Source organism: Melopsittacus undulatus, chromosome Z (assembly GCF_012275295.1).
Source record: "Melopsittacus undulatus isolate bMelUnd1 chromosome Z, bMelUnd1.mat.Z, whole genome shotgun sequence".
Taxonomy (NCBI): domain Eukaryota; kingdom Metazoa; phylum Chordata; class Aves; order Psittaciformes; family Psittaculidae; genus Melopsittacus; species Melopsittacus undulatus.
Window position 1 is genome coordinate 79386004 of NC_047557.1, and position 12763 is coordinate 79398766.

General features: G+C 33.9%; 1 protein-coding gene across 2 annotated transcripts in view; it reads right to left on the reverse strand.

Moving 5' to 3' along the window:
* LOC117437980 (uncharacterized protein KIAA0825-like) overlaps positions 1 to 12763 on the reverse strand; it is a 71475-nt gene that overhangs the window by 30986 nt on the left and 27726 nt on the right. For both annotated transcript variants that reach the window (XM_034073243.1, XM_034073244.1), the window contains exon 2: positions 5872 to 6011. In XM_034073243.1, coding sequence (XP_033929134.1) covers positions 5872 to 6002 — 131 coding nt within the window. In that variant the 5' untranslated portion in view covers positions 6003 to 6011. The remainder of the gene's footprint in view (positions 1 to 5871; positions 6012 to 12763) is intronic.

Genomic DNA, 12763 nt, shown 5'->3' on the forward strand with positions numbered 1-12763 from the left:
CTTGGAAACACTGCTATCACTTTTAAGATTTTTCTCAACACTTAGTATTACAAGAACATGGTTAACTACAGGTACTTATTCCTTCACATTAGCTACATATTTAAAAATTTAGGATTTTGGTTACCTCTGGGGGAAAAAAAATATCATTCAAGTTTAAACTCAATCATTTTAAATAAAAAACTTCTGACAAATAGGATTAAAATTATCCTCACTATGTAAGCTAGTATTTAAAACTTTGTAAGTTCTTATAAGTGTGGGGAGAATGAGACTTTGAGTTCCTTTTCTTAGGTAATTTGCTGGAGTTTTCAAAACTGTAAACATAAACATACTTCAGAGATGAAAAATGTGCTTAATGTATTTAATGAATTTCACTCTTAAAAGTACAATTACAAAATGATATAAAGTGCTAACTTCCTTTTCCCCCACAAATAATAGTTTTTCATTAAATGCAAATATATTTTAAGTTCAGTGCAGAAAATAAGCTCCATTCTTTAACAAATTGAGTCATCAACCCAGTTGATATCAATTGATACTATACATGTATTATAGAAGCATGTATCATCTTAAAATCATGTGCAGTCAGTGGAAGAATACAACATAACTGCGTGCAACCCCAAAATTAGACACATTATAGTACTTAATGCTTTTTTTCCCTGTCTACTACTGTTAACTGGTCCTGTGCTCCGTATGTATGTTTATTGAAACAACCTCTGAAACACTAAACCTTAATGATAAGGCAAGGCACACAATTCATAATTTGGCTGTTCATATCAATTTTGAGACATTGCTGAACCTAACTGGAAGGTACTTAATTCTTTCATTGGAAACTAGCCTATTCCTGGTCAGATGGAAGGTCTCGAGTCTCTGACGGTGGTCATAAGAAGATGCCAAAGAGGAATAAAATAAAAATCATAAGAAAAAAATATTTAACTTATGAAAATTAATCATTGGAGGATATTGTGAATATTTTGAATGATTTATTCAAAAAGTGTTTAGGGAAAAAAGTTGTAATAACACTGGTCAACATCTATAAGGTTCTTCCCTGCGAGGGTGGTGAGGCCCTGGTACAGGTTGCCAAGAGAAGCTGTGGCTGCCCCATCCCTGGCAGTGCTCAAGGTCAGGTTGGATGGAACTTGGAGCAACTTGGTTTAGTGGAAGGTGTTCCTGCCTCTGGTAGGAGGCTGGAACTGGATGAGCTTTAAGATCCCTCTCAAGCCAAACCATTCCATGATTCTATGATGATTCTAATATTTTAGATTTCTCAGATTATTTTCATCATCTCTATCAGTTTATGACACATGGACTCAAGTCAGATAGTGTCCTGGTATTTATCAGCCCTCAATTTTTCTTCTGGAGACAATTCCACTTTTTGCTGAACTTGTGGAACTGTTCAGACATAAACAGAAAAAAAAAATAATCACCAAGCTATTAAACAAGCAGTGGAATATAAAAGCTCAAAGAAAATTTAACATTTTTCTGTAGAAAAGAAATTATACTTAGGCTCATATGGATTTCTGTAAAATTCACTGATTTTCAATAAAGAAATCTTTTGCCCCATGTAAGCGGCATCTCGAGACTTTGTAGGCACATCAGTGCTTGTGGTTAGCACTACTGGTATACCATTACGCCAGTGAAAATTATTTCACTGAAATCGTTACTACTTTTTACAGTTCAGTTTTGGGCTGTTTTACAAGCTAAGCGTCAGCTCTCTTATGTTGTCTGTCTCCACACTGGAGTGCTTTTTCTGCAGTAGCATGTCTATACCATTTGGTAAGTATTCCCAATGCAGAGAGGCAGTCTCAATTTGAGAAATTCTAGGTGCTATTATTTATTAAGTTAATGACAGTTTTTAGGAATAAATCATGTGGAGAGACTGCTTTTTACATGTCTGCATCAGAGGACAATAACAAGCCACATACATACAATGGAACTGATAGTGTAAGCACTGTTATACTGGTAGAAGACGATTTTGAAAAGCACAGTATCAAAATGAGGGTTGCTGTCTCTATCATTTTCCATTTCCTAAGAACACTATGAGTAAGCTGAAGGATGATCTAACTTTTCCATTTCTAACAAACACTGTTTCAATTTATTTCACATAACATATGGAGCAGCCATAAAAATGACAATGAGATTGGTTAAATTAAACTGCTAAGCTACAAAGTGAAATTATCTTTAAACCTCACGTTATTTATGCTTAAGATCCTCATATTCATGGAGATCTGCTTTTAGAACTAGTTTACATGTCTTCTAATGAGAAGAGACAGTTGGTTGAAAAATAAATACTTGTTTCCACTGTGTTTTGAAGAAACAGTAACATAATGCTACTTTATTATTATTATGTGTATTCATTAAAAAGATTGAACACTAGAAACCATTTTGCAAAAAAATAAGTAATATCATTTATAGACCTGTGTGTCAGAGTAGTAAAAATTTTTTGAGAGAGACTTTTACCAATGTAACACCCATAGGCATTTTTATTGTTACAATTTCTCCATGATAACCAAGCATTTTGGCTAATTTCATGAAAACTGAGCTGCCAACAGAGAAATAGTAAGAAAATTTCCCAGGATCTACAGAAATTTTCTGTGGGCATTGCTGATGATGCAGAAATTTAACTAAAAATATAAATAGCTTACTTTCTAGTAACTTTTAAAATTATAGATACAATCTAACTGAAAAAAAAACCCACAAAACCATAAATATTAATGCAAAGAATGTTTTGATAATCATCAGAAAACAAGAGATTTTACCAAAAACGGCTGTTTAGAATCTTGCATGTTCCTGCAACGCTTATGATAACCTACTGTAACACTCATGGTACAATGTATCTCTGAGGGTTTCTAAAATTCTGGAAAAAAGAAGAGTTTATTACAGTTCCAGTTCTAGAATGTTTATGTTGTTCCATTTTAGTCTATTTGACCATCAGCTTACTCTTCCTGGCATGACCATTTTTTCACTTTCATTAACCCAACTGTATAAATGGATAAAAATCCTGTTAATATTTTATGTTCTTTGCAATGGTGACCCCAACAGCACAGGAGAAAGCCAGAAAGTAAAGCTGATGTGCTAATAATACAGGGTTTTTTGTGTGTATGATCACACTTTTTTCATACCTTGACTAGGAACTGAAAATACAAAAAAAAAATCCCTAAGTGCTGAAGAGATTTCATGTTTACAGTCACTTCCAAGTTATGTGATTATAAGCTTGATTTCAAGCTCTGTATCTTGTTTCCTGCTCAGAAATATTAAATATCAGCTAAAAGTTTAGTTCTGTGAATTGCTCAAAAATTAACTCTTACTAATTCTTAATCCTCCAATAAGGAAAAGAAAATAAATCCAAAGAGTTTTGATTAACAGTGAAAGCCAAGGCAAATGCAAGGGAAAGAATGAAAGCAAATGGCCATCCTAATGAAATTACGAAAACAAAACCAGCAAATAACCTGAGACTATCATTGCACCCAAAACTGGCCACCAATGAAAACAGTTTTGAGAGTTCATAATCACCTGCTCCTATAAACTGATGCAAAAATAGTTAACATTCAAGTGTAACAAGGGCTCTGCTCATAGAATAGTGGCACTTACTCCTTAAACCTTACAAATAAGATGATTTCACACAGATGGCCTTTTTTTTTTTTTCTTCTGTTATAGTACCAAATAGAATTGGTACAATACAAAAATAGTGAAGGCAATTCAACTGCTGGAAAGCATATCTGATTTGTCGTGTCACACAATTTCATAAAAGCTATTCAGTTGGAAGGCAATAAATGAACATTCAAATGATTTACACACTTTTGGATCATAATTCTTTACACAATGTTTTATTTTTTAAAAAAATATATATGCTGTATACAATTATGTTTATTCTCTGTGGTATAATAAAATCATAAATCTATCTGATGAAAAATGGATTGTATTCCAGTTGTATCACTGTAGCGCACAGAGCTGATCTTATCATACCACTTACAAAGATCAATGGTAACTTGAAAATGATTTCACTCCATGCTACCTCTAATATATTAGCAATAAAAGGACTCTTTTTAATTTAAAAGTCGTACCAGCTGCTGTCCATCTTCTTTTAAACTCCTCTCCATTTCTGAAACTGACATATTACAGGAGCAAAATATCACCTGGTAACTACAGGGCTACTTTCTGATTTTTGCTTGTGAAAATTAGTTTGAAAACTAGCTTAAGTGTCAGTTCAGCAGAAATACAAAGCTTTTCCAGGCATGCGTTGCTGTGTACCACTCCCTAATCCATTTTCCTGCTGCCCTTGCATAAAATACAATTTTGATCTTACAAAACTTACAGAGAAAGTCCCTTCTAATTTGTAGGTCCATGTCCTAAAACAGGGACAATCGGCCTTGTTAAAAAAATTACAAACAGTTCCAATATGATGATGTTAATGTAAAATGCACCATAAAATGTCAATATAAAGTAGCATTAAGAGGAGTGAACATCTGGCCTGCTTTGCCACAGCCCAAATTTTCTCAAACAGCAGCAAACATCTTACACAAATTAAAAACAAAAATAGTAGTAAAGCATGCATTCCAAAGACTCATCTTCATAATAATCTTTCTAACTCTTGAGGCAGCTCTGTATAATTATGACAAAATCACCTTTATCTGGTGGCTGTAGAGGTGACAACTGCCAAAAATGCTGATCCTTTTTTTCCCAGATATACAAGACCATAGCAACTCAAAACTTAAGTACCTATTACTGTATTATGGTATCAACAAAACTCTGAGTAAGTATCTACATTTCACTGATGTCAACAGCTAGGTAACTGCAATATGACTCAACAAAATTGCAGTATGTGGTGGTCCACAATAGCTATTTCCCATATTTTCACTATTATTGCTACCCTCAGATTATTACTACCCTCAGATTACTATCACAACTGCCTTTGTAAACACTATTTTTAAATGAGAATGTTCAAACTATGAGGTAAGAGAAATATAAATAAACAGCCTCAAAAATGTCTCAAGTCTGGCATAAATGATATAGCAATAATTCAGAGATGGCCTAAATCAGTTTTCAGTGAGATATAGCAATGGTTTATTTCTATTCTTCAGGAAGCTGTTTGGGAGCAAAGACCTCTCAGAAATGTGGGCTTCAAAATGACACAATTGTAAAACAGATGTCATCTAAAGATTATTTCCTTGAAGTCATACGACTCTGTAACATGCATTGTTATCCAAAGGCAAGTATTTTCAAAATTTAATACAAAATTATGTTATTTATTGTACCTCTGATAACAAAAGGGGCAATTAGTTTATTTGCCTGAGAGCATCTTTCAAAGTATTTTAAAGGTACTGAAGTACTTAGCCACAAAACACAGCCACTGCTTTTAAATAAGGCACAAAACCTTGAGCTGATATTTTTGTAATGGTGAAAAAAATTGGCAGTCTTTCAGCACTCCACTGTTTCTGTAGCACTGATTACACATATTAACTTCCTTGCTTTTTCTATTTCCATTAGAAAAGCTTAAAGAACATATGGGGTTCAAATTTTGACTTCTTGTAAAATTCTGTAGCTCTTTCAGTGATTAAAGTTCTATCTCATAGCTGTAGGAAATACAACTGTCATGGGACTACACTTTTTCTTCCTTCACTATCACACCTACTGTAGTAATTCCTAAGATTAAGATGATTCAACAGTCAAAAATTCCATTGAGAGAAAAACTATAGCACAAAAATTATATGGCATTAAAAATTTGTTAAATGCTCAAGTGGTTAAGGTAAAATTACTAGTAAAATAATTATAAAACTTTTAACCTACAACTAGAAACAAAAGAAGAGAAAAGCCATATTTCTTCCTTAATGCAATGACTTTCACTAGTATTTCGGATACAAATAAAATACTCTTTACCTAGAAGAGTTCTTCTTTATTTTTTCATCAAGATCACTAAGGGTTTGTTGAAACTCCAGTTCTGTAGGAAGGACATCCAACAAACAGTCTAAATTGGAAGAATCTAGAGAATACTCTCCTCCCCATTCCATTTTCAGAATCTGCAAAATAGATACAGTGATTAAATAATGAAAAAACTCCGACTCAGAAGTATCAAAATATATGCAATTTTGTTCCTTGGAAACACTTGGACTAATAAAGGATACATTTATGTAGTTCTTTAACCTTAATCAGAGCAGTAAATTTCTTCATTATCCCTATTATAAATTTCTATTATATAAAAATAAACATATCAGAGGGTAAATTTCTTTTTCTGCGTGCTTATAATTTCTGTCTGAGAAGTAACTGCTGTCTGGACAATAGGCACATCATTGCAAATTATCTAGAACACAAAATTTCAGAACAGAACAAGTGTCATCTTGCTTTGTACGTATTTTATTCAATAAATATTTTCTCAAAACATGTCAAAACCACTGGCCTACTGTAAGACACTAAATCCCAGTAGTCTTTATATTAGAAGAAAAACATTAGCAGAGCTTTTCCTGTTTTGTGTTTTTACTGTACTCTTTTGAGAAATAATGAAGTTGGTTTTACAAAGAGTGGTGACTTACTACCAAAGTTAAAATTACATAAAAAGTGGAAACTTCTTAATAACCAGCATATTTCATATCTACTATTTAGGATTTAATAATAGTATTCATATTGCAGTAGCAACGTGAGGAACAAACATAACTATCCAGATGCACACAATTTTTGGGCAACAAAATGTAATGAATTCATAAATATTTTTCTTATAAGCAATATTCTTTTATGAAGCAATTACATGGTTGATTGGAAATTTACCTACAGGCACTACGAGAAAAACAGAGTTTTTCTAAGTGCATACAAGCTACATGCTCTAAAAGAACATCAGATTTGATGTCAAAATGGTAGTTTTTGAACAAAAATGACTGAAGATCTACAAGTAGCAGAGCTGTGCATTTCTTCAGCAGAAGGACTAATTCTGGTTTTCTTCTTTAATAACGAAGAGAATGCGAAGATACTTTAAAACCTACTATCTTGCACATATGACTTAACAGCCCAATACTACAAAATACTTCATGGATACATAATTTTCTTAAATTCTCAGAAGCTACAGAATACCGCTTTGCAAATAACAATTCAAGGACTTTCAATATTTTGGAACGAAGCTGAAACTCAAGTCATCCTTCCAGTTAAAAGTTTTGAATGTAAACCAAATGCACATAACGCATTGAGGAAAGGTCAGTCTTTGAATGTAAGACTCAAAGTATCTTAACATCTCTTACTGCAATTCAAAGCAGAAGTTAAATGGAAAAGATTAGGCAGTGCTTTACGTAGCTGAGATAAAAACAGTACTGAAAATCAGTTGTTCACTCACATATTTTTATATTCAGATAAGGTCACTCAAATCCATTCCCTTTTCTCTTCAGAAATATCTCAGGATTTCTATAGAATACGATGCTAACTCCATTCAGTACTTATAATTCAAACACATTTTTTATTCAACTATACTTGCAGAACAGTCTATGGTTGGTATAAAATGTACTCTGTAGTGGATATATGTAATGCAAAAATAACAACAGCTTGGAATGACTCAGTTTTCATTAAATAGCCACACTATCAATATTTTATATTTATGCCAATATTTTTCCATTACACGATAGCCAAAAGAAGCTTGTGTTCCTCAGAAAAATATCAGTATAGTTTACAGACCACTTACTGTTAGAAAAATTCATCATATGAAAAAAATCACCTTGTTAACATGACAGCCTAGTTTTCATGTATGCATTCCCGTAAGACTTCTACGTCATACTTCTTCAGTTCACTCATCAAAACAAGGTAATTATTCCTTTCACTCTCAGTTTATGAGAGAAAAAGCAACATCTGATTATTCAGTTTTCAAATACTGTTTTAGCTGGTCAACAGTAATTTCTTCTTGTAAAAGTCTAAGAACTTCCCTAATACAAGACTATCACATGAAAAAGAAAAATACAAAAACGTTTTAGAAGGGAAAATAAGTACATCAAGATATATATTGATAAAAATTGAGCAAAAATTCTACTGTTATTTAGCACACCTAGTGTCAGGGCTCTGGGTGCACTTAGATGCTTTAACTGCCTGATGCCCTGGACTCTCAGAAGAACTAGACTACCACTCTGGTGTCTGCCTCTCTTGCATCCCTTAGGGGCAGCAGGATGGACATCAGTTTGTCAAGGCCTCTCCCCAGCCACTTAGATTATCCATCTTCTCTCCTGGCCCTGAAAGAACAGCCAGTCATTGCTGCACCCTGATAGCCAGTATGACACAGTCATCCTCTGATGGCAAAACCCAGTTTTTGTTAATAAATACATTTCTTAAATTTTTTATTATTTGAGATATGGGGAAGAACTCTTCTGAAATGTCAAATTCTTTCAAAGTATTTTAGACAGTAGCAATCCATTTTGTCTGGAAACGCCAATTTCACACTTGTTACTATGCTTCATAAAAATATCATTTAATCCTATTTCTTTTTACTATTACAGTGAAATCCTGTGTGTTTTGAGACAAATGGTCCTGGAGAACCTTCTTCAGATGCAACTCTATGTCTCCCTATCTGTAATAGGTATAGTTCCTTTCAAAACACATTAGAAGGCTATTCATTACCATTGTAATAATGTAGTTGTCAACCTTTTTAGTAGCTACTGAAGAAACTTATGTACAGAGTAGCTTAGGAAGAATTATTTTTCAGGTCTCTTATTTTAAACCAGAGTATCAATGCAATTTAACTTCACTGTAACAATTCACCACTTCTAACAAACCTAATGATAAGAACCAATTTTTATCAAAACCCATTAGTTCTATCTGAAAAAACACTAAGGAATATTCAAGTTGAAACAACAGATACTTCTTGCTTTTTCAGTTCACGTAGTGTTTACCACCAAAAAGCACTTTTCCGTTTTAGCATTTTCTTTTTCAGTGTCAATCAAAAGGAAGGATTCTTCTCTTAGAAGTCCTATATAAAATGATACTTAGTTCAAATAGGTATTACTTCATTCTGATAAAATAATTCAGTAAACATCTTGTAGAAATCTTCCACTACAAACATACATAGGAAATTCCACAGGATTTCGAAGACTAATTTGAAATGTTTGAATTACTAAAAATAGCATTCGTTCTCAAACACACTGTTCAGGTGGACATAGAACTTGAACAGACTTTTGTACAAGCACTTCTGCTGAATTCACACATGTATGATATAGCTTAATGTATGAAAGTCATAATATTTAAATATAAATTCATTGCCTAACATACTGTAGACAAGCACGTAACAAACATTTCCTACTTTTTGACACAAACACTATTCTTTAAAAATATAGATTATTGGTGAGTTCTACAATTCACTTGGTAGAACATTACTAGTTCATGTTTATAGCATATAAACTAATTCCAGCATTTTCAGAAACTTTGTGAACTTTGACAGACTTTTTGGGGGTATTGGTCAATGAGAAAATGAACACGAGCCAGCAGTGTGCACTCACAGCCCAGAAAGCCAACCGTATTCTGGGCTGCATCAAAAGAAGCGTGACCAGCAGGTCAATGGAGGTGATCCTGCCCCTCTACTCTGTTCTTGTGTGACCTCACTTGGAGTATTGTGTGCAGTTCTGGTGCCCTCAACATAAAAAGGACAAAGAACTGCTGGAACAAGTCCAGAGGAGGGCCACGAGGATGATCAGGAGACTGGAGCACCTCCTGTATGAAGACAGGCTGAGAAAGTTGGGTCTGTTCAGCCTGGAGAAGAGAAGGCTGTGTGGAGACCTCATAGCAGCCTTCCAGTATCTGAAGGGGGCCTACAGGGATGCTGGAGAGGGACTATTCATTAGGGACTGTAGTGATAGGACAAGGGGTAACAGGTTAAAACTTAAACAGGGGAGGTTTAGACAGGACATAAGGAAGAAATTCTTTACTGTTAGGGTGGTGAGGTACTAGAATGGGTTGCCCAGGGAGGTTGTGAATGCTCCATCCCTGGCAGTGTTCAAAGCCAGGTTGGATGAAGCCTTGGGTGACATGGTTTAATGTGAGGTGTCCCTGCCCATGGCAGGGGGGTTGGAACTAGATGATCTTGAAGTCCTTTCGAATCCTAACTATTCTATGATTCTATGATTCTATTCTTTCATCAGTACTCAGTACTGCTACTCAGTGACTTCCTTATGGCACTTCAGCCAGCTAAGGTTCTTGTTCTGACTTCAGTGTGTTTCAGGTATTAGAGAAGAACACCACCAGGGAGAATGCCAGGCAAATTTTATATTACAGTTACACGGAACATCTACGGGTATGCAAAAAAAACCCCAAAAAACAAAAATCTAAATTTCAGTTCACCCACAGCTGCCTCTGAATCAACTGCCTAAGCCTAATGGAAAATTAATCAGCTGGGCTGTCTGTAAAAAAATCATAGTACATGTATGTTCAAGCAAATAATAGCAGAACTAAAGCAGTAAGTGTAAGGTGAGACGTGGTTTCTCATTATGACGGACTACACTGTGTCAAACTTCCAACTAAACGTGAAATTTTCATGGGTTTTCAAATGCTTGTATACATTTATGCAAACCCTAAGCAAACTGAGAAGCCTCAGCAGAATATCCCTGCATACAATGCAGATCCAAAGAGATACAGCGAAGATGCTGTCGTCTTTGAGTACTACAGCACCTACTTCAGCAAGTTACACAGCAGGTTTTCAGAAAAAAGACAAAACAAATCATTAAGTTTTCATTAAGGTCCAAAGGCAGGCTTTTATACACATAGTACTGCGTATGACATAATCTAAAGAAGTTCTCTAAACCTAAACTGAATCTACTACTTAAGCACTTGCAGATATTTAATGGAAAAAAATCATTTATAGGGTTATCACATCAAGGAAATGTATATATGTGTAGAAGGTCTTAATTCCCAGTATTTCTAACCTGGTAAGGTCAGAATTTGAGGCAATATGCAACAATTTTATTCCTGGACTGAAAATTAACAAGTAATAATCTTGTTGAACCCTGAATCTTTTCAACATAAACAGTTTCACAAAGACAGAGAATAAAATACCAAGGTTGCATCTAATAGCTGAAGAATAAAACAAATAAAAGCTTCCTGATTTATTCCAGATAAAATGTTTTGGTTTCATCATAACTTCTGTTATTCACCACAAGCAGCATACATATGTAAACAAACCTCTTGAGTGGATAAAAAGAGCAGCAGACTTGTATTGTTTTGTCCAAATCATTTATTTTTAAGTCAAGATTTGTATAAACATAAATCTCATTATTTTACAATTCGGCTTTTAAAGCATTCGAATGTTAAAAAACACAAGACCTGTCATTAATCTCATTCAGTTAATGACAATGTACGAGACATTGTACAAGACATTTATTTCCAAATACTTCAAATATTACTTTAAGAGTATTTCAGCATAACTTGAAAATAGCTATATTTTGAATTAAAAAAAAACTAGTACATATAAACCACTTAGAAACTATTAACTAATACATTTATTAATTTAGCAAATTTTTTTCCGCACATCATATTCAACACTTTTGTGCAAAAACCTTTGTCTAAGTGAAATCATGGCAATCACCATGGCAATCAAATTTTCTGGACTACTACTTTAAGGCCAATCTAAATATTTGAAAACTTACTTTAACATTATATGAGTTTTATCCCTAGAGCTCTCATTCCACCCATATCCAGGACAATAAGAGAAAATTGTTACCATTAGCATTACTTCAAAAAGAAGATGTCAGTGTAGCCATGATTTGAAAACAGGGCTATTTCAAACTGCAGAACTGTAGGTAGAGAGCTAGCCAAATCATTGAAGCTTTTTTTCTGATCCTGTCTCTTACCTTACAGGAGGTATCTCCTTATTGCCCTAGCATTCTTGCAAAACTAAAAGGGGATGAGACAACTGACAAGATTTTTCATCACTTAACTTACGCTTTCAAACCATCACCTTAACAATGATTTCCTTTATGTATCTTTAGTTGCACAACTGTTCCCAGGTGCTTTACAGCACAGAAGATGTCATCTGCAATCACACAGCAGGTAGAAACAGTGATGGCAATGGACTGAGATAATACTATTCAATGTGAAATTCCTACTGTTCTGGACTCCACATTGCCTGAATATTTAAAGGTTTTTTTTGAAACCACATACAGCTTACACAAGAAATACATTTAAAAATTATCATTTCTTGAGCTCTGTGTTGACACAGTAAAAGCTTCTGTGGGAAAACTTTCAAAATTGTATCACTATTTAAAGACAGCAAAAGAAAGGGAAGAAATTATAAAGTCTAAAAAAGAAAATAGCCCATTTTCAGTTCAGCTAGGACACAGGTATTAAAGATCCATATTCAGATTTTCAAATTTACCTTCCATATTCACTTATTTCCCATACTTTGCTGAGGCATACACAGCTTTTACTAACAGAATACCATGTCATTCCAGTAAAAAAGAACATTTAATGCATAAGAAAAAGTCTCTGAATGTTTACATATTTTGAATGTCACAAACTTTTAAACAAGTTTTATTAAAAAAATCTTGCAAAGTTCCCCCTGCAGACTTTCCACATTTGCTGTTGACACAAACTTGTATTTAAATGTTGATTTTATATTCACCTGTTACTTATTATTCACTACACACATAACACATTTTTCTTTACATCTTTCAAAGAAAGATTCTACCGATCTATAATTAAATTTGTAACCATACTGAATACAGTTTTTTTCCCCAAATACTGTTATTATAACATACAGCAAATAAAAGAGTGGGAATAAGATAAAATCCACAGTGGGACTGAAGAAACAGTCCTCACCATG